The sequence below is a fragment of the Carcharodon carcharias genome, chromosome 33 (assembly GCF_017639515.1).
Source record: "Carcharodon carcharias isolate sCarCar2 chromosome 33, sCarCar2.pri, whole genome shotgun sequence".
In the NCBI taxonomy this organism is placed as follows: domain Eukaryota; kingdom Metazoa; phylum Chordata; class Chondrichthyes; order Lamniformes; family Lamnidae; genus Carcharodon; species Carcharodon carcharias.
In genome coordinates, this window is record NC_054499.1 from 15,386,687 (window position 1) to 15,409,154 (window position 22,468).

The following is a 22,468-nucleotide window of genomic DNA, read 5'->3' on the forward strand; positions in this document are numbered from 1 at the left end:
CAATCTGGAGAAGTGTGAGGTAATGCATTTGGGGGAGGGCAGGCAAAACAATGGAATTCTCAATAAATGGGAAAATATTGGGAGGGGTAGAGGAAGTGAGAGACCTTGGAGTGCATGTCCACAGGTCCCTGAAGGTGGCAGGACAGGTGGATATGGTGGTAACTACAGCACATGGAATGCTTTCCTTTATTGGGTGAGGTATTAAATACAAAAGCAGGGGTGAAATGATGGAACTGTATAAAACGCTGGTTAGGCCACAGCTGGAATTTTGTGTACACTTCTGGTCACCACATTACAGGAAGGACACAATCGCTCTGGAGAGAGAGCACAGAGGAGATTGACAAGAATGTTGCCAGGGCTGGAAAATTGCAGCTATGAGGAGAGATTGGATTAGGCTGGGGTTGACCTGAGGTGACTGAGGGGTGACCTGATTGAGGCGGACAAAGTTATTGGGGGGGTGGCACGGATTTAAGGTGATTGGTAGAAAGATGAGACGGGACATGAAGAAAAACGTCTTCATCCAGAGGGTGGTGGGTGTCTGGAATTCACTGCCTGGTTTGGTGGTGGAGGCAGAAACCCTCAACTCATCGAAAGGGCACCAGGATCTGCACCTAAAGGGCTGTAACCTCTAAGGCTACGGACCGGGTGCTGAAAGGTGGGATTAAAACGGGCAGCTAGTTTTTCAAAAATGTTGTTATTTTCCAGCCAGCGCAGGCACGATGGGCTGAATGGCCTCCATCTGTGCTGTAGCTTTTCAATGGCTCTACTGAGATCGATAGATTTTGACATATTAAAAACATCCAGGGATAGTGCAGGAAAGCTGGGTTGAAGTAGAAGATTAAGCCACGATCTCAGCATACTCGAGGGGCCGAATGGCCTAGCTCCTGCTCCCCCTTCCCACGGTTCTTATGTTCCAACGGGCAGCCGACCCGTGAACGTTACCCGCCTGGGGTCGAAGGTGAGAGGTCAGTGGACTTGCTTCCCTACCTGTCCGATTCTCGCACGACCTGGCCAAGGTGTAAGTACAGGTGCCCATGAAGGACAAGGATCTCCCATCGAAGGTGTGGTAGTGAGGGTCACCCGAGATGTGACACGAGCCAAAACCTGGGGTGGGCGAGTGGCGACAAAAAGAGAGAGTTGAAGAAGTTAGCGCCCTTCTCTTCCGCTTGTTTTTTGTTTTGAGAGATCCAGCCGGCGGCCGTTGAATTTTAACTAGTTGGGGGCCTGATTCAGGTGTGCTGATGAAGCGGACCCCCCCCCTCCAAGATGGCGGCCGTGGACGTCAACGCCAGCGGTCAATATGGCCGCGTGCCCGCACCTGACGGGCTGGACCAACCCCCCCACCCCCCCCACTCCACCTATGGTGAAAGCGTTAACACCGGGGCTTCCGATTTCAAGGGCCCGCTGAGCTTGCCAAGCCAACAAGGCGAGCAGGGTCGCCGTGGACACCGTGGGTCCAGGCCCCAGCGTTCGCCCGCAGACAAGGGGCAGGGGGAAATCAGAATGAACCCCCCCCCCCCCACCCCCCCCACCACCACCACCACCCCACCGGCCCGCCTTGGGGGCACCTCCTACGGGGTGAGATGGGAGCAGCGCACAACCTGGGCTTGGCAAAACAACGGACGTGTGAGAGAGAGAGAGAGAGAGAGAGAGAGAGCACCCTCAGGGCCCTGTTACCGACAAGCTCGGTATCCAGGGCAACGTGGGGCCATTGGTCGTCGGTCCCTCAAAAGGTTTCTCCCTGCCCGTTCTCCTCTCCACCCACCCACCCCCCCCAACCCACCCAACCCGGCCCTGCAGGCACTGCCCACACAACGTGCTCCTGTCTGACGCCTGCCACGCTTCCTGTCTCTGCGGCTCTTACCTGATGGGTGGCAGCCATAGTGGCCGTTGGCAAGGGCACAATGTTCCTTCTCTCCACACTGCCAGGCTTCGCAGGCCGTGCTGTTGTTGCCTTGGCATTTGCACCTCAGCGAGCAAGAAGGCCCGAAGAACTCGGCTCCCGGCTTGTTAGATCAGAGTCAGGAAAGAGGAAAGATCTCAGTTAGTCCTTTCAGTACACAGAGGATCTCAAAATGTGTGAAAACGGGGTTAATGGAGCAGAGGAGCCTTTCCTCTGCATCATTGTTCAACATTGGGGTGATACTTTAGGACCCTCTATGAGTGTTGGAGGAACATTGGAAAAGGAGGAGGCCATTCAGCCCCTCAAACTTGCTTCCCCATTCGGTGAGACTGTGGCTGATCTGGGACCTGCCTCCACTTACCCGCTTTTGCCCCACATCCCTTGATCTCTTCGGGCAATAAAAATCTACCAATCTCAGATCTCAAATTAACTTAGATCGCCATTTGCGGAAGAGAATTCCAAAGCTAGAGGCTCCCCACCACCGCCCCCCCCCAACAAAGCCAACCCAGAAACCCGATCGGAGAATTCAGGAGAAACCTCTTCGCCCAGGGAGCGGTGAGAATGTGGGACTCGCTCCCCCGCCTCCCCCCCCCCCACAAGGGAGTGGCTGGGGCAAATCGTGGAGACACGTTTAAGGCAAAGCTGGATAAACGCACGGGGGGAGAAGGGAATCGAGGGTTACAATGGTAGATTTGGACGAGGAGAGATGGGAGGAGGCTCGAGTGCAGCGTAGACACCAGCACGGACTGCTTGGGCTGAATGGCCTGCTTCTGTGCCGTGCATCCGATGTGCATAGGCCACTTGCCACCCCGACTTGGGAATACATCGGCTGTTTCTTCGCTGCGGCTGGGTCAAAACCCTGGAGCTCCCTCCCTAACAGCGCGGTGGGTGTACCTACACCACATGGGACTGCGGCGGCTCAAGCAGGAGGCTCACCGCCACCTTCCAGAGGGGGCAATTAGGGATGGGCAATAAATGCTGGGCCCAGCCAGCGAAGCCCACATCCCCATGAAAGAATTTTAAAAACTCTACCACTGTGTGTGAAGCAATATTTCCTCATTTCTCTCCTGAAAAGGTTCCAATTTTTAGATGATGTTTCCTCGTCCTAGTCTACCCCCACAAGTTTCTCCCCGTTGACTCTATTTGTTCAAATCACCCCACCCGACTTTCTAAAATCTGGGGAATGCATCCCTAGTTTGTGTGATCTTACCTCGTAATTTAACCCTTGGTGCCCAGGAACATTCCGGGGGGTAAATCTATGTGGCACTCCCCCCTAGGCCGATATATCCTTCCTAAGGTCTGGTAGGTACCCGCGTGAATTTGGGATCCTGCGTGGCGAGGTCAGAGCCTGACCGATGCCCTCCGTGGGACAATTACTCCCCTTTCAGGCCCCAAGGGCTTTTTTGGCGCTGTCTACGAGCTGAAGGCCGCTCGACCGACGGTCAAGAATCGCCCTGTCACCGCCGGCTGATTGGTCAATGAACCAAATGAGACCAATGGCAGGAGCGTGAGGGCCGGGGGCCCTGGGGTGATCTATCCAATCAGGTTAGGCAGGCCCCGAGCCTGCGACGGGTCGATTGAAAGAGGTGAAGAAGTCATCGAACGCACCGCGCTAAAACCCGAGAAGACTAGGCCCGGATTACCTGGTAGTAAACGCCCTGGTAGGAGCAGCCACACCGATCCTCGCGGACGCACTGGGCCCCGCTCTGTACGAATCCCTCGTCGCACTGACATCCCTCCAGACAGGGCGTGTCACATGACTGGGGTCGCAGGTCAAGGCAGCTGGCCTGGCAGGTTGGGCCACAGGTCTCGTAGTGGCTGTTCGCTGGACAACGGAGAGCTGCGGCGAGAGGGAGAGACAAGTCAGTGTCAGAGGTCGCTGGACACCTTCGCTCACAGTCACCCTGTCCAATATGTGTTAATCATTTTTTTGGTTTGTGGTGTATGGAGTACAGTCCTACGGTAGTGGGAATGTTTGCATTTATATAGCCTCTCATAAGACCTCAGGATGTCCCAAATCACTGCACAGCTGATGAGGTATGTTTTGAAGTGTATGAAATGCAGCAACCAATTTGCGCACAGCAAGCTCCTACTAAAAGCAATGTGTTAATGATGGTGGTTGAGGGATAAATATTGGGCCTAGGACACTGGGAAGAATTCCACACCCACCCACCTCCCTGCCCTTCTGTAAAATATTGCCCAATTGTTCTCTTACACCCTGGGAGGGGAGACAGGAGCCTCGGTTTAATGTCTGATCCGGGAGACGGCACCTCCGACAGCGCAGCACTCCTTCACCGCCACTGGGTCAAAATCCTGGAGCTCCCTCCCTAACGGCACGGTGGGTGTACCTACACCGCATGGACTGCGGCGGCTCAAGAAGGCGGCTCACCCACCACCTTCTCAAGGGGGCAATTAGGGATGGGCAGTAAACGCTGGCCCCACGTCCCGTGAGTGAATAAAATATAAAAATACGCGCCTCCGGAACCGGAATGTTCTTCGGCGCACCCCCACCGCCCCACCCCCCACCCCCCCCCAGCGCTGGCTCGGGCGGGCGCGGTACCTACGGCAGAAGGTGTCGTTCCTCCAGGGTCGGATGGTGACGTTGCGTTGCTGACAGGCATTGACATAGGCCTCCAGAGCGTCACACAGCTGCTGCCTGTTGCCGTCCAGCTCACACATGTCGTAGACGCAGTCTCTGAAGAAGGCCTGGGTGGGGGGGTGGGGGAGAGGGGCAGACAGAGGCGGGGAGGGTGTGAGGTGTTTGCGTTTCTCTCATCGGAAAGAGGCGGAAAGAATGAACGCTTTTTTTCGCGACAGCTTAAAAAGTCCGGACATCCCGAAACCTCGAGGCCCCCTGGGACTCCCTCCCTAACAGCACGGTGGGTGCACCTACACCATACGGACACAAACTGCTCACCGTCCAGCTAGCGATGCTCACATTCCCTTTAAGGGATTTAAATAAAAATAAAAAATGCGCACAGCAAGATCCCACAGACTGCAATGTGATCATGAGGCAGGGCTGCTTGGGGCGATACATGTTGCTCCAGCCAGCGGTGCTCACATCCCCTTTAAAGGATTTTAAAAAAAAATGCGCACAGCAAGACCCCACAGGCTGCAATGTGATCTTGAGCCGGGGCTGCTTCTTCAGCGATGCTGACTGAGGGATAAGTATCAGGTCCCAGGGCACCGGAGGAGAACTTCTGCGTGCTCTTCTCCGAGAAGCGACCAACGGGTCTGGAGGACGGGCAGGGGTTTAGCTCCTCATCTGACAGGCGGCACTCCCCTCAGTGCGGCACCTCCTCAGCTTTGGCAGCCGGGAGCCTCGGCCGAGGTTTTGTGCCTCGAACCCTCAATCTTCTGACTCGGAAGAGAGTGTGTGACCTGCAGAACCACCTCCAGCGCTGTGGAGCCGATGGGGGCAGGCTTGCAGAGAGAGAGAGAAAGATCGAGACAACTTAGGGCAGGATTATTAATTCACGTTACAATCCTTGGGTTGTGGGTGGGATCCAGTTAGGGACCGATAACATTTTGTGTAAATGAGATAAAGTTTGAGATTTAAGACACCTGCTCAGTGAATAAAAGGTTTCACCGGTTTTAAACAAACAAATAAACTTTATGACACAAGGTCAGAAAGATAAGACAATTTATAATATCGATCTTATGCTTGAGCGTTCAGGGCAAGTAGGGGATATATGTGAATCAACAGTCAATCTGTGGTCAAACACAGCACCCTAGGGAATAAATGACAAATGCGACCAAAATTGATTCCATGGATTTCTCAACACCACCACCTGGACGTTAGTCACACTGTGAGTCAACCAATCTCACTGAGAATTTGTCTTTCTTATGAGGGTTTCCAATCTCCACCCTCGAAGATATGGCCTTGGAATTCCCTCCAAAAGTCCCTCCCCGCTCGGATGGCTTCAACAATGGCTGACCTGGCAGGGTTTCAGTCTCTGGGGAGAGTCTTGAACCCATGACCCTCTGCCTCACATCCAGCCGTTTTCGATGGCGTAAGGAAGGTTCCCGCACTCCCCTCAACCCCGGGCCGCGCAAACTTACCATGGGGTCAATCTTAAAGTGACAGCTAGAGAACGGACCGTACAAGTCCAACAGGATCCCACAGTAGGAGGGCCCTTCGTACGCCTCTTGCTCGCCCTTGGTGCAGTTTGGGCTCACCTCGGAGTTGGGTTTGGTACAACTGAAATAGAAGAGAGTTTTCTGCTTAATGAGGAGCTGGGTGAAGGCTGCAGATGAGGTTTTGAAAGGAAATCCCCTCACCAAACTTCTCCTCCTTCCTTGATGTAAGTCAACCTTCAATCTCTCATCTATTCCATGTGTGTGAGTCTTGGCACTGATTGGATGGTTTTTAAAGTATTTGACCGTGTGTGGAGGGGTGGGATCATAAGCAGGTCAAATCTGTTCACACGTCTACACAGGCGCAATATTGTGCAGTGTGACTGCACCTATTATCACCTGTAACTACATTCGGGCTACAGATGCCTGTGTATATAAAACTCTACCTGCGTTTCCAGTAACTACAGTGCAGGTGAAGGTGCTTGTCTGTATATCTCTACCTGTGTATCATGTAACTACAGTCCGGCTTTAGGTGCCTGTCTAACTGTGCCTGTGTTTCCTGTAGATACAGTCCAGGTAAAACTGCCTGTGTGTGTAACTCCACATGTGTATCCTGTAACTACAGACGGACTGTAGATGCCTGTCTGTATAAACGTACCTGTGCTTCCCATAACTACAATAAGGGTGCAGATGCCCATCTGTATAACTGTATCGGTGTATTCTGTAAGGTCGGGGTGCAGGTGCCTACCTGTATAACTGTTCTTGTGTTTCCTGTAACTACAATTTGGTAGGTGCCTGTCTGTATAACTCTACCTGTGTTTCCTGTAACTACAGTCAGGGTGTAGGTGTCTGTATGGATAACTGTACGTATGTTTCCTGTAAGGTCAGGGTGCGGTGCCTGTGTGTATAACTATGCCTGTGTGACCTGTAAGGTTGGAGTGAGGTGCCTGTCTGTATAACTGTACTTGTGTTTCCTGTAACTACAGTCAGGGTGTAGGTGCCTATATGGATAACTACTTGTGATTACAGTTAGAATAAACAGTTCCCAGTGTATCTCCCTTCCGTACAAATACAATACTGGGGCTGCACTAAATGAAGCACTTGTTCCTACAACAACTGGATTCAACCGGCCTAAACAAACTGGAATGAATCCCGTTCCATCGGCTTCGAATCACACATTCCAAACTTCAACTCCGTAAGCTATACCAAACGAGGGCTTCATGCCCAGCCTGACTCTTACTTCTGCTGAACATTCCAGCTGTTCCCAAAATCATTGACGCCTTTCACAACCTGTCCCTCGGGAGTCCGGAAGTCATCATCGGGGATTCCGTTGTAGTCACCGCACAGACCGCACAGCTCACCACCATAGCTAGGACAGAGACACACAGGCGTTAGTAACCAGCAAGATGTAAATGTAACGGTGAACATAAAGTTTAATATATCCAGCATCCCTCAGTGTGACATTCAGACATACCCCACACCCCTCACTGGAACACTCTGATATACCCCACACCCCTCAATGTAACAATCCCTAAAAAACCCCACACCCCTCACTGTAACACTCTGATATACCCCATACCCCTCACTGTAACACTCTCTGATATACCCCACACCCCTCACTGTGACACTCTCTGATATACTCCACACCCCTCACTGTAACACTCTCTGATAGACCCCACACCCCTCACTGTGACACTCTCTGATATACCCCACACCCCTCACTGTAACACTCTCTGATATACCCCACACCCCTCAATGTAACACTCTCTGATATACCCCACACCCCTCACTGTAACACTCTCTGATATACCCCACACCCCTCACTGTAACACTCTCTGATATACCCTACACCCCTCACTGTAACACTGATATACCCCACACCCCTCACTGTAACACTCTGATATACTGTACGCAGCTCTGTTTGTTGTGTTCTAACCAGTTTTCCTGAGCTCAGTCACTCTGTCCTTCATTATAACTTCCAATCCCTTTCTCACAATTGCTATTTGACCAATCGTCCCTTCCCCCCCCGCCTCTCTCTCTCTCTCTCTGCTTTCTTAACCCCACCATGTGATGGTGATTGCAATATTTTCAATCGCATTCGGGCATTTCCTGAATGGAGGGAGCTTTGGAAGATCACAGCTAAGGCATCTGCAGCTTCCTCCTGCGCTGGAACATTGCAAAAGGAATTAGGAGCAGGAGTAGGCCATTCGGCCCCTCGAGCCTGCTCCTCCATTCGATAAGATCATGGCTGACCTGACTGTGGCCTTCGCTTTCCTGTCTGCTCCCTCGATAACCCTCGATTCCCTTGCCTAATCCGAAATCTCTCTAACTCGGCCTTGAATATACTCAGTGACCCGGCCTCCACTGCTCTCTGAGGTCGAGAATTCCAAACACTAAAGTCCCTCTGAGAGAAGAAATTTCTCCTCATCTCCATCTTAAAGGGGGAGGACTCTTATTCTGAAACTGTGCCCCCCCACCCCCCCACCGAAATTCCAGATTCCCCCACGAGGGGAAACATTCTCTCAGTATCCACCCTGTCAAGTCCCCCTCACAATCTTATATGTTTCAATAAGGTCACCTCTCATTCTTCTAAACTCCAATGCGTACAGGCCCAACCTGCTCAAACTCTCCTCGTAGCCTTTCACTCCTCGACCAAACCGTCTCTGAACTGCTTCCAATGAAATTGTGACCCCTCTTGAACACCGAAGGACGTCCCCACCTCATCTCCTAAACTCCTGGCCTCTGAGCAGCTCCAGACAGAAGCCGCCTGCGGACACCCGCTGGGCCGCGCGGTTGAAGTCATCCATCCCCACCGTTCCACTTACCTGCTTTGCACTTTGACCTCTGCATGGTGCCGGCCATCGTATCTCACCGTCAGGCCAAACTCCGTTTCTACGGCGACGTGCCTGCCAGATCGGCTGACCAAGAGCCCGTTGACTGGTGCACTGGGGGTGTTCACTGTCTTTCCATCGACCTGAGCCGAACACAGATCCACGGTTAGTTTGCCTGTAAATGGTTATCCAGTATTCCACCACCTGCACGTGTCTTTCCCACCCCCTTACCGAGTACTTTTGCGACTCTTCCAACTTGCCCACCTGAAGATACGGGTGTGACCAAGCGAGGAATTGCGTCCATTGGATCACTGAGTGGTCACAGCCCAGAATGAGGCCATTCTGCCCGCTGTGTCCAGGCTAGCTCTCCGCAAGAGAGCAACTCAGCTACTCCCACTCTGCCGGCCTCTCCCTTCCAAATTTTTTTCCTCTCCAGGTAATCACCCACATCCCTCCGGAACGCCTCGAGTGACCCTGCCTCCCCCATGCTCTCAGGCAGCGCATTCCAGATCCTAACCGCTCGCCGCGTGAAAAAGTTTCTCCCCGTGTCCCCGTTGCTTTTTTTGCCAATAACCTTAAATCTGTGCCCTCCATCCTTTCACCATTGGGAGCAGCCTCTCCCTGTCCACTCAGTCCAGACCCCCTCCCACCCGGTGATTTTGAACACCTCGCTCAAATCTCCTCTCAACCTACCCTTCTCCAAGGGAAGCAGCCCCAGCCTCTCCAACCCTTCCACGTAACTGAAGTTCCTCATCCCCGGAACCATCCTCGTGAATCTTTTCTGCACCTTCACTAAGGGTTATTGTTGGGGTAAGGGGATTGAGGGATATGGAGCAAAGGAAGGTAGATAGAGTTGAGATAGAGATCAGCCATGATCTAACTGAATGGTAGAATGGGCTAGAGGGGCTGAATGGCCTCCTGTTGCAACCAACTTCTTAATTATTCCTTCACATCCTTCCAAATGTGTGGTGCCCAGAGTTGCACCCAATGCTCTAGCCGAGGCGGAACTGCTGTTTTAAACAGGTCCACCAGAACCGAGTTGCTGCAGGTGGGAACAGTTCAAATAAACCCCACCCCCCTGCCTATTTCGCCACAGGTTGAACCTAAGACCCGGGGGAAAGAGTCGATCACACAGCCCACCCGCCTCGCCGGGAAGACTGGTACCAACTTCAACAAGGAGCACGAGAACCGAATCTCCCGGCTTCCAAATGAACCCAAGGAGAGCGGGAAAGGGCTCCTCTGGCTGTTGGGAAGTTGGTGGAGGAACACAGACCCGATGTACAGCCGGAATGAAATGCAGTCAGTTGCAAAGGTCAAAATGCAAACGCTCAGCGGTGTATTGGGTCCACTTGAGGCTAGACGACAAAGGGAAGCGGTAAAGAATTTGTGGTTATTGGAAATCCAGATGAGGCCTTCATGTTACCAACCGGACTGGAGGATGAGTCCGGTTAATTAGGCAGGATTTGTGATTACAGAATGCCAAATAATTAAGAAATTTTTTGCAACAGGAGGCCATTCAGCCCCTCTAACCCATTCTACCATTCAATTAGATCAAAGTTCTTTCCGTGATGTTCTTGGGCCGGAAACAGTTATACATTAAGCTAGAGATGTTCAGGATTAGAACGTTTCCTAGCAGACTCCCTCTGCTGGTACATGTGTGTCTGGTACCTCAAGCGGACAAAATTCACAATGCAATTTTTAATGCACTACATGTTACAGCCAGTGAAAGACCTTTGAATTGTAGTCACGGTCATAATGGAGGAAATATAAGACCAAATTGGCTGATCTCTATCTCTATCTCAACTCTATCTACCTTCTTTGGCTCCATATCCCTCGATCCCCTTACCCAACACTAATCTATCGATCGGTTTCTCAGCACTTGCGATGGACTGAGGGGGGGGCGAGTGTAGGAACGCCTCCTCTCACCTGGACGACTTTGTTCCTGAGGACCGACACGGTGATGCCGTAGACCCTCACATAGACCGCTCGGACGTAAGAGACGGCCGTCCTCCCGTGGCGATACTCGTTGTCTGTGTAGATGGTGAAGGGGGTCTGGCTGGTGTTGCAGGTCTTGGCCAGCACGTAAGTGCAGTTCCCTTGGAAAGTAAACTTCCTCTTGTCGAAGGAGGTATAGTGGGGGTCTCCAGATGCCGTACAGGTGGACCAACCTGAGGAGAAGTCAACAGAGAGGAACGGGAAGTGAGACATTCCCACATTTCTATTCCCAGAGGAGTTTCCTCCAGCAACGTTGAACATGGGGAAAGTTTGGATTTAGAATGAGAGGGGGAGGGGGGTTGGGTTACAATGTCAGTAAGGATTAAACCCTTGGAGACTCTTTACCTTTCGGGTAACAACCCTGGACTCCACCCTTGTTGCCGCAGTACTCGTCTGGGGAGCAGCTGGTGTCCGTGCAGTGGACGTTGTTGCTGGACAGACACTTACACACCTGGTTACAAGCCTCAGACCAGATCACCTCACTGGGCTGCAAACACAGAGAGAGAGAGAGAGAGACTCACGTTAGAACTGATCTGCACAGGAAGAGGAGAAAAGGCCATTGAACATGGATCAGGCCCATTGCAAGAAAGAAAGGACTTGCATTTATAGAGCACCTCTTCCCACCTCAGGACATCCCAAAGTTCTTTCCATGATGTTCTTGGGCTGGAAACAGTTAAACATTAAGCTTAGAGATGTTCAGGATTAGAACATTTCCTAGCAGACTCCCTCTGCTGGTACATGTGTGTCTGGTACCTCAAGCAGACAAAATTCACAATGCAATTTTTAATGCACTACATGTTACAGCCAGTGAAAGACCTTTGAATTGTAGTCACGGTCATAATGGAGGAAATATAAGACCAAATTGTACACAGCAAGCTCCCACACTACACACACACACAGAAATGTGATGATAACCAAATTTGTATTGGGATTAGTAATTAGTTAAGGAATAAATATGTGATGGTGACACTGGGGAGAACTGCCTAAATCTTCAAGATAATGCCTTGGAATCGCTTACATCCACTTGAGAGGGCAGCTTGTGCCTCGGTCTTAAACCTCATCGGAAAAACAGCACCTCCGACAGTGTGGCACTCCCCTCAATGCTGCACTGGGATATTAGCCTAGGTTTTGTGCTCGTGTCTCTGGAGTCGGACTTGAACCCGCAACGTTCTGGCTCGTTGGCGAGAATGTGACCCACTGAGCCACAGGTAAGAGTGTGGAAGGAATTAGGGGTCAATGGGATAGATTCCCGGAAAGGGAAGAGATTGAGGGAACCGGGGTGAAGGTGCGTGTTCGCAATGTTCTGGGATGTCTCAGCTTCCCCTTCCCGCGTTACCTGATAATTGGATCCGTTGAACGCACAGCCGCACTGGTCCCTGGAAACGCACTGGGCCCCGCTCTGCACAAAGCCCCGGTCACACTGACAGCCCTCCACACAGGGCAGGTTACAGGGCAGGGGTCGAGGGTCAAGGCAGGTGGCTGGGCAGGCCGACGTGCATGGCTGGTAGTGACTGTTCGACGGGCACACCAGGGCTGCAAGGGAAAGAGAAAGACACAAAGAGGCGTCACTGGAAGTTGTGGGGTTGGGGGGGAACCCGGCTCCGCAACCGGAATGTTCTTCAGTGCCCCCCCGCCCCCCCAGGCGCTGGCTCGGTCGGGCGCGGTACCTACGGCAGAAGGTGTCGTTCCTCCAGGGTCGGATGGTGACGTTGCGTTGCTGACAGGCATTGACGTAGGCCTCCAGAGCATCACACAGCTGCTGCCTGTTGCCGTCCAACTCACACATGTCGTAGACGCAGTCTCTGAAGAAGGCCTGGGGAGGAGAGGGGCAGACAGAGGCGGGGAGGGTGTGAGGTGTTTGCGTGTGAACGAGGCAGAAAGAGGAGAGAGAACACTTCCACAGAGCCGCCGGCAGAGTGAGGACCTCCCAAGGTGTCCGACACCAATGAGTTACACATCGGAATTATGTCGCCAAGTAGGAAAAGTGGCAGCCTATTTGCGCACAGCAAGATCCCACACCGAGATGAAGGTCCAGGTCATGGTATTGCATCAGGTGTTGGTTGAGGGGTAAATATTGGTCAGGACGCTCGGCAGAGCATCATTGCCCCTTTTCAAACAGCGTCACGGGTTCTTTGAAGGCCACCTGTGAGGGCGGTCTGGATTGGCATTAATGCATCACCAGAAAGGCGTCACATTCAGACTTGCTGCACTCCCTCCGTCGGGGGCAGTCGCTCTACAAACTCTACTCGAGTCTCCGGAGGGGGTCTCGAACCCACGACCGCCCCCTCCCCCTCGGAGGTGAGGCTGCGCTACCCACTGGGCCTAGCCAGCCTCTGAGCTGTGAGCCTCGGGCCTCAGTGTTTCACCAAGGGGCTTATCAAAGGGACTCGGGGTGGGGGCGGTGTTGGAGTAAGTGTGGAAGGTGGAGAAACTGGAGAGATGGAGTCCTAGTGAGAATGAAGCCAATCCTGGGCCATACCTACCATGGGGTCAATCTTGTAGTGACAGGAGGCGAAGGGGCCATATTGATCCAGCAGTACCCCACAGTAGGAGGCTCCTTCATATGCCTCTTGCTCGCCCTCGGTGCACTGGGGTGTCACCTCAGTGTCTGTCGAGGTGCAGCTGGGGAGAAAGAAAGGGGAAGATTTACACAGAGAATTACACCGAGCGTACAGCACACAAACAGGCCATTCGGCCCGACGGGTGTTTATACTCCACATGAGGTTCCTCTAACTCTACTTCATCTCACCCCACCCCCATATCCCTCTATTCCTTCCTCTCTTGTGTGTTTATCCAGCTTCCCTCTTAAACGTATCGACACTATTCACCTCGACCACTCCCTGTGGGAGCGAGTCCCACACTCTCCCAGCTCCCTGGGTGAAGAGGTTTACCCTGAATTGTCGATTGGATTTATTGGTGACCATCTCGTGTTTATCACCCCGAGTTCTGTTCTCCCCCACAAGCAGGAACATCTTTTCTATGTCGATCATATCGAGGCATTCATTATCTTCATCACTGAATGATAGAATTGTTACAGCAGAGGAGGAGGCCATTCGGCCCATCGAATCTGTGCCAGCTCCCCGAATGAACAATTTACCTCATACCGCTCCCCCACCTTCTCCCCCGTAACCCTGCACTTTCCTTATTTTCAGATAATAATCCAACTCCCTCTCGGATGTCTCGATTGAATCTGCCTCCCCCACACTCTCAGGCAGCACATCCCAGATCCTAACCACTCGCTGGGGTGAAAAAGTTTCTCCTCGTGTCTCCATTGCTTCTTTTCCCAATTACTTTAAATCTGTGCCCTCTCGTTCTCGATCCTTCCACTAAAGGGAATAGTTTCTCCCTCTCACTCTGTCCAGACCCCTCCTGATGTTGAACACCTCTATTAAATCTCCTCTCAACCTTCTCTTCTCCAAGGAAAACAGTCCCAACATCTCCAACCCTTCCACATAACAGGTTCCTCGTCCCTGCGACCATTCCTGTGAATCTTTCCTGCTCTTTCTCTAGTGACTTCACATCCTTCCTAAAGTGTGGGGACCAGAACTGGACATCGTATTCAAGGTGAGGCCAAACCAGGGTTTTATACAAGATTAACCCAGCCTCCTTGCTTTTGTAGTCCATGCCCCTATTGGTAAAGCCTCAGATGCTGTCTGCTTTATTAACCACTCTTGATTTATTTACGGTCTCTAACTGTCCCGCTCTGAGTCTCCTCTATTCCACAGGAAATAGCACCAACCTCCTCCTTCAAATCATCGACACAAAGACCCCTCAGCTTCAGTGAAGAACAGAGAAGCTCAAGAGGGAGCAGAGGCCATTGGGCCCATCGATATCATCCCTCGACTATCCCAACCCACCCCAGCTCCGCAGTCAACTGTGCTCCAAAAAACCCCAACGTCTCTGCCCCGTTCGTTCCCCATCACCTGGGAGATGGAGCCAAAGAGAAGCTGTGGCTTCTGGGAGCATTTCCAGCTGTTGGGTGAATGGCTTCCATTGAACAAACAATTGGTTTCCTGAGTCAGAAGGTGGAGGGTCCGATCCCCACTCTGGGCAGCAGGTGGAGGGTCCGACCCCCACTCTGGGCAGCAGGTGGAGGGTCCGACCCCCACTCTGGGCAGCAGGTGGAGGGTCCGACCCCCACTCTGGGCAGCAGGTGGAGGGTCCGACCCCCACTCTGGGCAGCAGGTGGAGGGTCCGACCCCCACTCTGGGCAGCAGGTGGAGGGTCCGACCCCCACTCTGGGCAGCAGGTGGAGGGTCCGACCCCCACTCTGGGCAGCAGGTGGAGGGTCCGACCCCCACTCTGGGCAGCAGGTGGAGGGTCCGACCCCCACTCTGGGCAGCAGGTGGAGGGTCCGACCCCCACTCTGGGCAGCAGGTGGAGGGTCCGACCCCCACTCTGGGCAGCAGGTGGAGGGTCCGACCCCCACTCTGGGCAGCAGGTGGAGGGTCCGACCCCCACTCTGGGCAGCAGGTGGAGGGTCCGACCCCCACTCTGGGCAGCAGGTGGAGGGTCCGACCCCCACTCTGGGCAGCAGGTGGAGGGTCCGACCCCCACTCTGGGCAGCAGGTGGAGGGTCCGACCCCCACTCTGGGCAGCAGGTGGAGGGTCCGACCCCCACTCTGGGCAGCAGGTGGAGGGTCCGACCCCCACTCTGGGCAGCAGGTGGAGGGTCCGACCCCCACTCTGGGCAGACCCGGAGAGCGGATATAACCAAGGCAGTTTTAATTCGGGGTTGAACATCCAGTGGGGATTCCTGTGGCCTGGAGAGTGTGGACAACCCCACCTCATCGTCTGGAGCACCGACATCACCGATCCCCCCCCCCCCCACTCCCCCGCACACCTAACCCTCCTATTGGCTCGTGTGAAGATGGTCACAGCCACTTCCGATCATTCCCATTGCGGGGTGTCAGGCTGTTAAGAAGCCGGGGGACCGTTTACAGCTGTGGAAGGACTCTCCCACCGAACGGGGGGGGGTGGGGGGGGGCGGGGCTGGGATACGGAAACAAGAGAGAGGCCAGGCCACCAACACCCCCCCCCCCCCCCCACCCCAGGCTGTTAAGGAAGCCGGGAATCCCTCCCACCGCTTCACTCCGTCCCCACAGTGAAGGTGGCGAAGGTACGGAGACAGGACCCAACAGGATCAGCACCACCCACCCCCACCGCCCCCCCTCCCCTCCCCTCCCCCCGCCCCCGGCGACCTCACTCACTCCTCCGCCACGTTCCAGCTGTTCCCAAAACCACTGGCGTCTTTGGCAAGCTGTCCCTCGGGGGTCCGGAAGTCGTCACCGGGGATTCCGTTGTAGTCGCCGCACAGGCCGCACACCTCACCGCCGTAGCTGGGACACAGAGACACACACAAAGGGGGCCGTTAGGAAGCCAGAGGGACGGCAGCGCGATTGTGGGGGGTGGGGGTGGGGGAGGGCGGAACGCGCGCCTCCCCTTGCCCCGCCCCTCGCCCCGCCCCGCGCCCCTCCCCTCCCCTCCCCGCGCCCCTCCCCTCCCCTCCCCTCCGATCGCCCGCGAGGCGCCAGGCAGCGGGAGGTACTCACCCGCTCGGGACTCTGACGTCAGCGTGGTGCCTGCCGTCGTACCTCACGCTCAGGCCGAAGTCGGTTTGCACCAGCACGTGTCTCCCGGAGGGTCGGACGGTGACTCTGGGGTTCGGGCTGACGGGGACAGTCACGGGCTGTCCGTTCACCTGAAAAACACACACGGGGAGAAATGAGGTGAGGTGGGGGGGTGGGGGGGTGGGGGGTGGGGGGATGCTAGTCCAGGCCCCGGCCCCGGCCCCGGCCCCGGCCCCGGCCCCGGCCCCGGGGGAAGGTTGCGTTCTGTCCGAGGGAAGGGAAGGGAAGGGAAGGGGGTGGGGGAGGGGAATTAACTCCGTTCCAGAGAGCGGGAAGGGTAATGTTTACATGGGAATGTCCTGCTTGGATCAGAGGGTGTTCCTCCAGGATCTGTTGGATCGAATTCTACTCTTCAACCTTCCACCGAGGCCCGGGTTTCGTACAGACACTAGAGGAGGGAACATCAGAACAACAGGAGGCCATTCAGCCCCTCTAATCCAAGTTAGATCATGGCTGATCTTCTATTTCAACCCCACCTTGGCTCCATATCCCTCCATCTCTTTACCCAACACTTTCGATGGGGGGGGGGGGTGGTGGGTGGGGGATGGGGGGGGGGGGGGGGGTGGGGTGGGTGGGTGGGGGGGTTGGGGGTGGCCGAGTGTAGGGACGCCTCCTCTCACCTGGACGACTTTGTTCCTGAGGAGCGACACGGTGATGCCGTAGACCCTCACGTAGACCGCTCGGACGTAAGAGACGGCCGTCCTCCCGTGGCGATGCTCGTTGTCCGCGTAGACGGTGAAGGGGGTCCGGCTGGTGTTGCAGGTCTTGGCCAGCACGTAAGTGCAGTTCCCTTGGAAATTAAACTTCCTCTTGTCGAAGGAGGTATAGTGGGGGTCTCCGGATGCCGTACAGGTGGACCAACCTGAGGAGAAACATTGAGTGAACCCTCAAGCAAGAGATCCAGGGAGGAATGTCATCCCTCAATATTTTGACCATGTTCTGAACAGTGAATTGAACCACAGTCCAACCACCCCCCCCCCCCCCCCGCCATATTGTCAGCAAAATATATTTTTCATCTTTCATCATCTGCCCTTTGCTGGAGTATATTGCCCTGGGTGATGTGTTTTGATATATTTTACAGAGCTGGACTTGGGTATGTCAGCTTCATTTGGAAATGTCACCAGCAGTGAGTTGGCATAAACAGGCGGACATGATGAAAATGGTGAACTGTCCAGCCTTGGGGGATTTAACTTGTGAAGTGATAAGTTACGCTAGGCAAAATCAGAAGCGATTAAAAAATAAAATAATTTACTTATAAAAAGGGGTTGTTGGAACAGAGAGATGTGTGTGGGCGTGAGTGGGTGGGTGTGAGTGGGTGCGTGCGTGTGTGTTTGTGTGTGAGAGAGTGGGTGTGGGTATGCGTGTGAGTGTGTGTATGCGTTTGTGTGCGTGCATGTTTGTGTGTGTATGCATGTATATGTGTGTGTGTATGCATGTATGTGTGTGTGTGTGTGTGTGTGTGCGCGCGTGCACATACACAAATCTTTGAAGGTGACTAAAAGAAGCTGAGAGACATTAAGAAGGTGTATGGATCCCCGAGACTGGGCAGACATTACCATTCAACCTCTACCACACAGGAGGCGGCCAATTGGCCCACGGTACGTTTGCATCAAACAGAATAATACGCAAGTTATGTTCAACCCTCAGAACTGGTTAGGCCTCAGCCGCTGGACTGTGTCCAGTTCTGGGCATCACACTTAAGGATATTGAGGCTTTGGAGAGGGTGCGGGGGAGATTTGCCAGAAATGAGGGAACTCAGTTAATGTAGAGAGACGGGAGAGGCTGGGATTGTTCTCCTTGCTGCAGAGAAAGGGGAGATTTAATCGAGGGCATTCAGAGTCATGAAGAGATAAGGAGAAACTGTTTCCAGTGGCAGGAAGGTCGGGAACCAGAGGGACACAGATTGAAGAGAACCAGGAGAAGAACCAGAGGAAAAATGGGAAAACTAATACACAGAGTTGCTGTGTCCTGGAAGGTGCTGCCTGATGGGGCGGTGGGAGCAGACACAATAGGAACTTTCAAAAAGGGATTTAGGTGAATGCTTGAAAGGGAAAAACTGGTAGACGGCGGTCGAGGACCAATCGGATGGTTCCTCCATGGAGACGGCACAAGACACCGGTGGCCGAATGGCCTCCTCCCGTGAGGTACATGGTTGAATGATAATGTTTACACAGTCCTGGGAGATCATGTTCCTTATGCCCCAGGGCGTCAGTAAAGAGGACAGTCTGCCTTACCTTTGGGGAAGCAGCCGCTAACGCCATCGTGTTCTCTGCAGTACTCGTCCGCAGCACAGCTCACGTTGGCGCACTGGATGCTGAAGTTTCCAAGGCAACGGCAGACAGCCGTACATCCACTTGACCAGATAATCTGCCCAGGCTGCGGGAGGCAACAGAAATAATCAGAGCTTTGAAGAACCCCCCAGGGGAGTTCAGGGCACTGAGGGTTGATGATGGACACTCACTGACAGAAGGATAGAATTCAGGTTAATAGCACCGGGTGGACCCAGCACCCTGCTCGGTACAGAATCGATTTGGCACATGGTCACCCCAGGGCAGTGATTATACTGGGCACAGGGTCACTACAGGACAGTGATTATACTGGGCACAGGGTCACCCCAGGGCAGTGATTATACTGGGCACAGGGTCACTACAGGACAGTGATTATACTGGGCACAGGGTCACCCCAGGAGAGTGATTATATTGGGCACAGGGTCACTACAGGACAGTGATTATACTGGGCACAGGGTCACCCCAGGACAGTGATTATATTGGGCACAGGGTCACTACAGGACAGTGATTATACTGGGCACAGGGTCACTACAGGACAGTGATTATACTGGGCACAGGGTCACCCCAGGGCAGTGATTATACTGGGCACAGGGTCACTACAGGTCAGTGATTATACTGGGCACAGGGTCACTACAGGACAGTGATTATACTGACCACGTGCCCGGTGTAATCACTGCCCTGCGGTGAACCTTCATCAGGGTTTGATAGAACTGAGGGACTCGCCAGGGTACCTCAAGAGGCAGTTCAGCCTGGTAGAGCGGAACTGGAATCACACCGGGGTCCAGTCAGGCATGAGCATGGCAGATTTCCATGTCTAAAGGATGGTAGCGAACCAAGTGAGCTTTATAACAAGTTGCTAGATTCACGGGTCACGATTATTCCACACTAATTTAACTGAATTTAAATCCTCCAGCACCCGTGGCTGGATTCGAACTCACGTCTCCAGATGCTTGGTGCAGGGCCTCGCAGATAGTAGCCCAGTAACATAACCACAATGCGAGCGCCCTCTGCATTATTAGTCCGGTAAGATTGGCTGTGGATTTCCAGCGGATCATTCAAGTGGTTGCCGTGTTCTTACCTGATAGTAGGAGTCGCCGTGGTTACAGCCGCACTGCTCCGCGGGAACACACCTCTCCCCCACCTGGAAAAACCCTTCATCGCAGACACAACCTCCGGCTACGCAAGAGTCCGAACAGCCTGGGCTCGGTCTGTCACATCGAGGCGAGCAGCCACTACCGCAGCGGTCAAAGTGTGAGTTGGGTGGACAGGTGGCTGGAAAGAGAGAAACGCATGGCATTGGCGGTGAAAGAATGTTGGCTTGCATCAGGAGGGAATCAAATCGAGGGGTTCGGGGTGGTTTATATACAGAATAACAGATACCCGGGAGCGAGTAACAGACTGGAATCTAATGGAGGGGTTCAGGGTGGTTTATATATAGAATAACAGATACCTGGGAGCGAGTTACAGACTGGAATCTAATCGAGGGGTTCGGGGTGGTTTATATATAGAATAACAGATACCCAGGAGTGAGTTACAGACTGGAATCTAATCGAGGGGTTCGGGGTGGTTTATATATAGAATAACATACCCGGGATTCAGTTACAGACTGGAATCTAGTCGAGGGGTTCGGGGTGGTTTATATATAGAGGAACAGATACCCGGGAGCGAGTTACAGACTGGAATCTAATCGAGGGGTTCAGGGTGGTTTATATACAGAATAACAGATACCCGGGAGCGAGTTACAGACTGGAATCTAATCGAGGGGTTCGGGTGGTTTATATATAGAACAACAGATACCCGGGAGTGAGTTACAGACTGGAATCTAATCGAGGGGTTTGGGTGGTTTATATATAGAATAACAGATACCCAGCAGAGGGTTACTGACTGGAATCTCTGAAGTCCATTCTGTACAATACTTTCCCCCAGTCCTGTCCTCACCTGGATGAATGGTCTCCTGTGTTGTGGTGGATTTTGAACTGGTTTCTGGTGATTTGGTGGTTGTTGTGGAACCTGTTATCAAAAATTGGAAAGATACCGAGATTAAATATAGAATAACAGATATTCAATAACATACGCATGAGACACACATGCATACAAGAGGGTCTAAATAAGGGATTTTGGTGTATATGTGTATAATAAAAGAAATGTGGGAGTGTGTAGCAGGCTGGAATCTAATCGAGGTTTTTGAATGGTTTATATTCAGACTAAAATTTACGTAGGAATGATTTACAGGCTGGAATCTAATTGAGGGGTTCGGTGTGATTATATATGGAATAACACATAGCCGGGAGTGAGTAACAGTCAGGAATCTAATCGAGGGGTTTGGGGTGGTTTATACAAAGAATAACATACCTGGGAGTGCGTTACAGACTGGAATCTAATCGAGGGGTTCGGGGTGGTTTATACAAAATAACAGTTATCTGGGACAGAGTTACAGTCTGGAATCTAATCCAGGGGGTTCAGGGTGGATCTTAAATAGAATAACAGTTATCTGGGAGTGATTACAGGCTGGAAGCTAACCACAAAGATTACAGCAAGGAATTCAGAAGTGCATAACTGAGATATTGTGTGTTTTGGGACTCTGAAATCCATTCTGTACAATATTTTCCCCCAGTCCTGTCCTCACCTGGATGAATAGTCTCCTGTGTTGTGGATTTTGAACTGGTTCCTGTTGATTTGGTGGTTGTTGTGGAACCTGTTATTAAAAATTGGAAAGATACCGAGATTAAATAGAGAATAACAGATATTCAATAACATACACACGAGACACACATTCATACAAGAGGCTCTAAATAACGGATTTTGGTGTATATGAGTATAATAAAAGAAATGTGGGAGTGTGTAGCAGGCTGGAATCTGATCGAGGTGTTTGAGTGGTTTATATTTAGACTAAAATTTACCTGGGAGTGATTTACAGGCTGGAATCTAATTGAGGGGTTCCGTGTGATTATATATGGAATAGCAGATAGCCAGGAGTGAGTTACAGACAGGAATCTAATCGAGGGGTTCGGAGTGGTTTATACAAAGAATAACAGATACCCGGGAAGGAGTTACAGTTAGGAATCTAATCGAGGAGTTCGGGGTAGTGTAAATACAGAATAATAGATAGCCGGCAGAGGGTTACAGACAGGAATCTAATTGACGGGATCTGGGTGGTTTATATACAGAATAACCATACCCGGGAGTGAGTTAGAGACTGGAATCTAATTGAGGGTTTTGGAAGGGGGGGTTTATACAAAGAATAACAGGTACCTGGGAGTGAGTTACAGACTGGAATCTAATTGAGGGGTTCAGGGTGGTTTATATATAGAATAACAGCTACCTGGGAGTGATTTACAGACTGGAAACTAACCGAGGGGTTCGGGTGGTTTAGATATAGAATAACAGATACCCGGGAGTGAGTTACAGACTGGAAACTAATTGAGGGGTTTGGGGTGGTTTATATAAAAAATAACAGGTACCCGGGAGTGAGTTACAGACTGGAATCTAATCGAGGGGTTCAGGTTGGATTTTATATAGAATAACAGTTATCTAGGAGTGAGTTACAGACTGGAATCTAATCGAGGATGTCACAAAGTTTACAACAAGGAATTCAGAAGCGTATAACTGAGATATTGGGTGTTTTGAGACTCTCTGGAATCCATTCTGTACAATATTTCCCCCCAGTCCTGTCCTCACCTGGATGAATGGTCTCCTGTGTTGTGGGTTTTGAACTGGTTCCTGGTGATTTGGTGCTTGTTGTAG

At 52.5% G+C, this 22,468-nt stretch overlaps 1 protein-coding gene and 1 long non-coding RNA gene across 3 annotated transcripts in view; one reads left to right on the forward strand and one right to left on the reverse strand.

Annotated features, from left to right (window-relative positions):
* LOC121272262 (IgGFc-binding protein-like) overlaps nucleotides 1-16,185 on the reverse strand; it is an 85,767-nt gene extending 69,582 nt beyond the window's left edge. For both annotated transcript variants that reach the window (XM_041178803.1, XM_041178802.1), the window contains exons 1-13: nucleotides 16,017-16,185; nucleotides 13,290-13,428; nucleotides 12,478-12,619; nucleotides 12,143-12,339; nucleotides 11,152-11,293; nucleotides 10,738-10,979; nucleotides 8,806-8,954; nucleotides 7,221-7,349; nucleotides 5,966-6,104; nucleotides 4,468-4,609; nucleotides 3,547-3,743; nucleotides 1,865-2,006; nucleotides 988-1,104 (exon numbers count right to left, since the gene is read on the reverse strand). In XM_041178803.1, coding sequence (XP_041034737.1) covers nucleotides 988-1,104; nucleotides 1,865-2,006; nucleotides 3,547-3,743; nucleotides 4,468-4,609; nucleotides 5,966-6,104; nucleotides 7,221-7,349; nucleotides 8,806-8,954; nucleotides 10,738-10,979; nucleotides 11,152-11,293; nucleotides 12,143-12,339; nucleotides 12,478-12,619; nucleotides 13,290-13,292 — 1,741 coding nt within the window. In that variant the 5' untranslated portion in view covers nucleotides 13,293-13,428; nucleotides 16,017-16,185. The remainder of the gene's footprint in view (nucleotides 1-987; nucleotides 1,105-1,864; nucleotides 2,007-3,546; nucleotides 3,744-4,467; nucleotides 4,610-5,965; nucleotides 6,105-7,220; nucleotides 7,350-8,805; nucleotides 8,955-10,737; nucleotides 10,980-11,151; nucleotides 11,294-12,142; nucleotides 12,340-12,477; nucleotides 12,620-13,289; nucleotides 13,429-16,016) is intronic.
* Nucleotides 16,186-16,328: 143 nt separating this feature from the next.
* Nucleotides 16,329-22,468, forward strand: part of LOC121272271 — a 28,012-nt gene continuing 21,872 nt past the window's right edge. The window contains exon 1 of the long non-coding RNA XR_005941863.1: nucleotides 16,329-16,535. This is a non-coding gene — a long non-coding RNA (uncharacterized LOC121272271). The remainder of the gene's footprint in view (nucleotides 16,536-22,468) is intronic.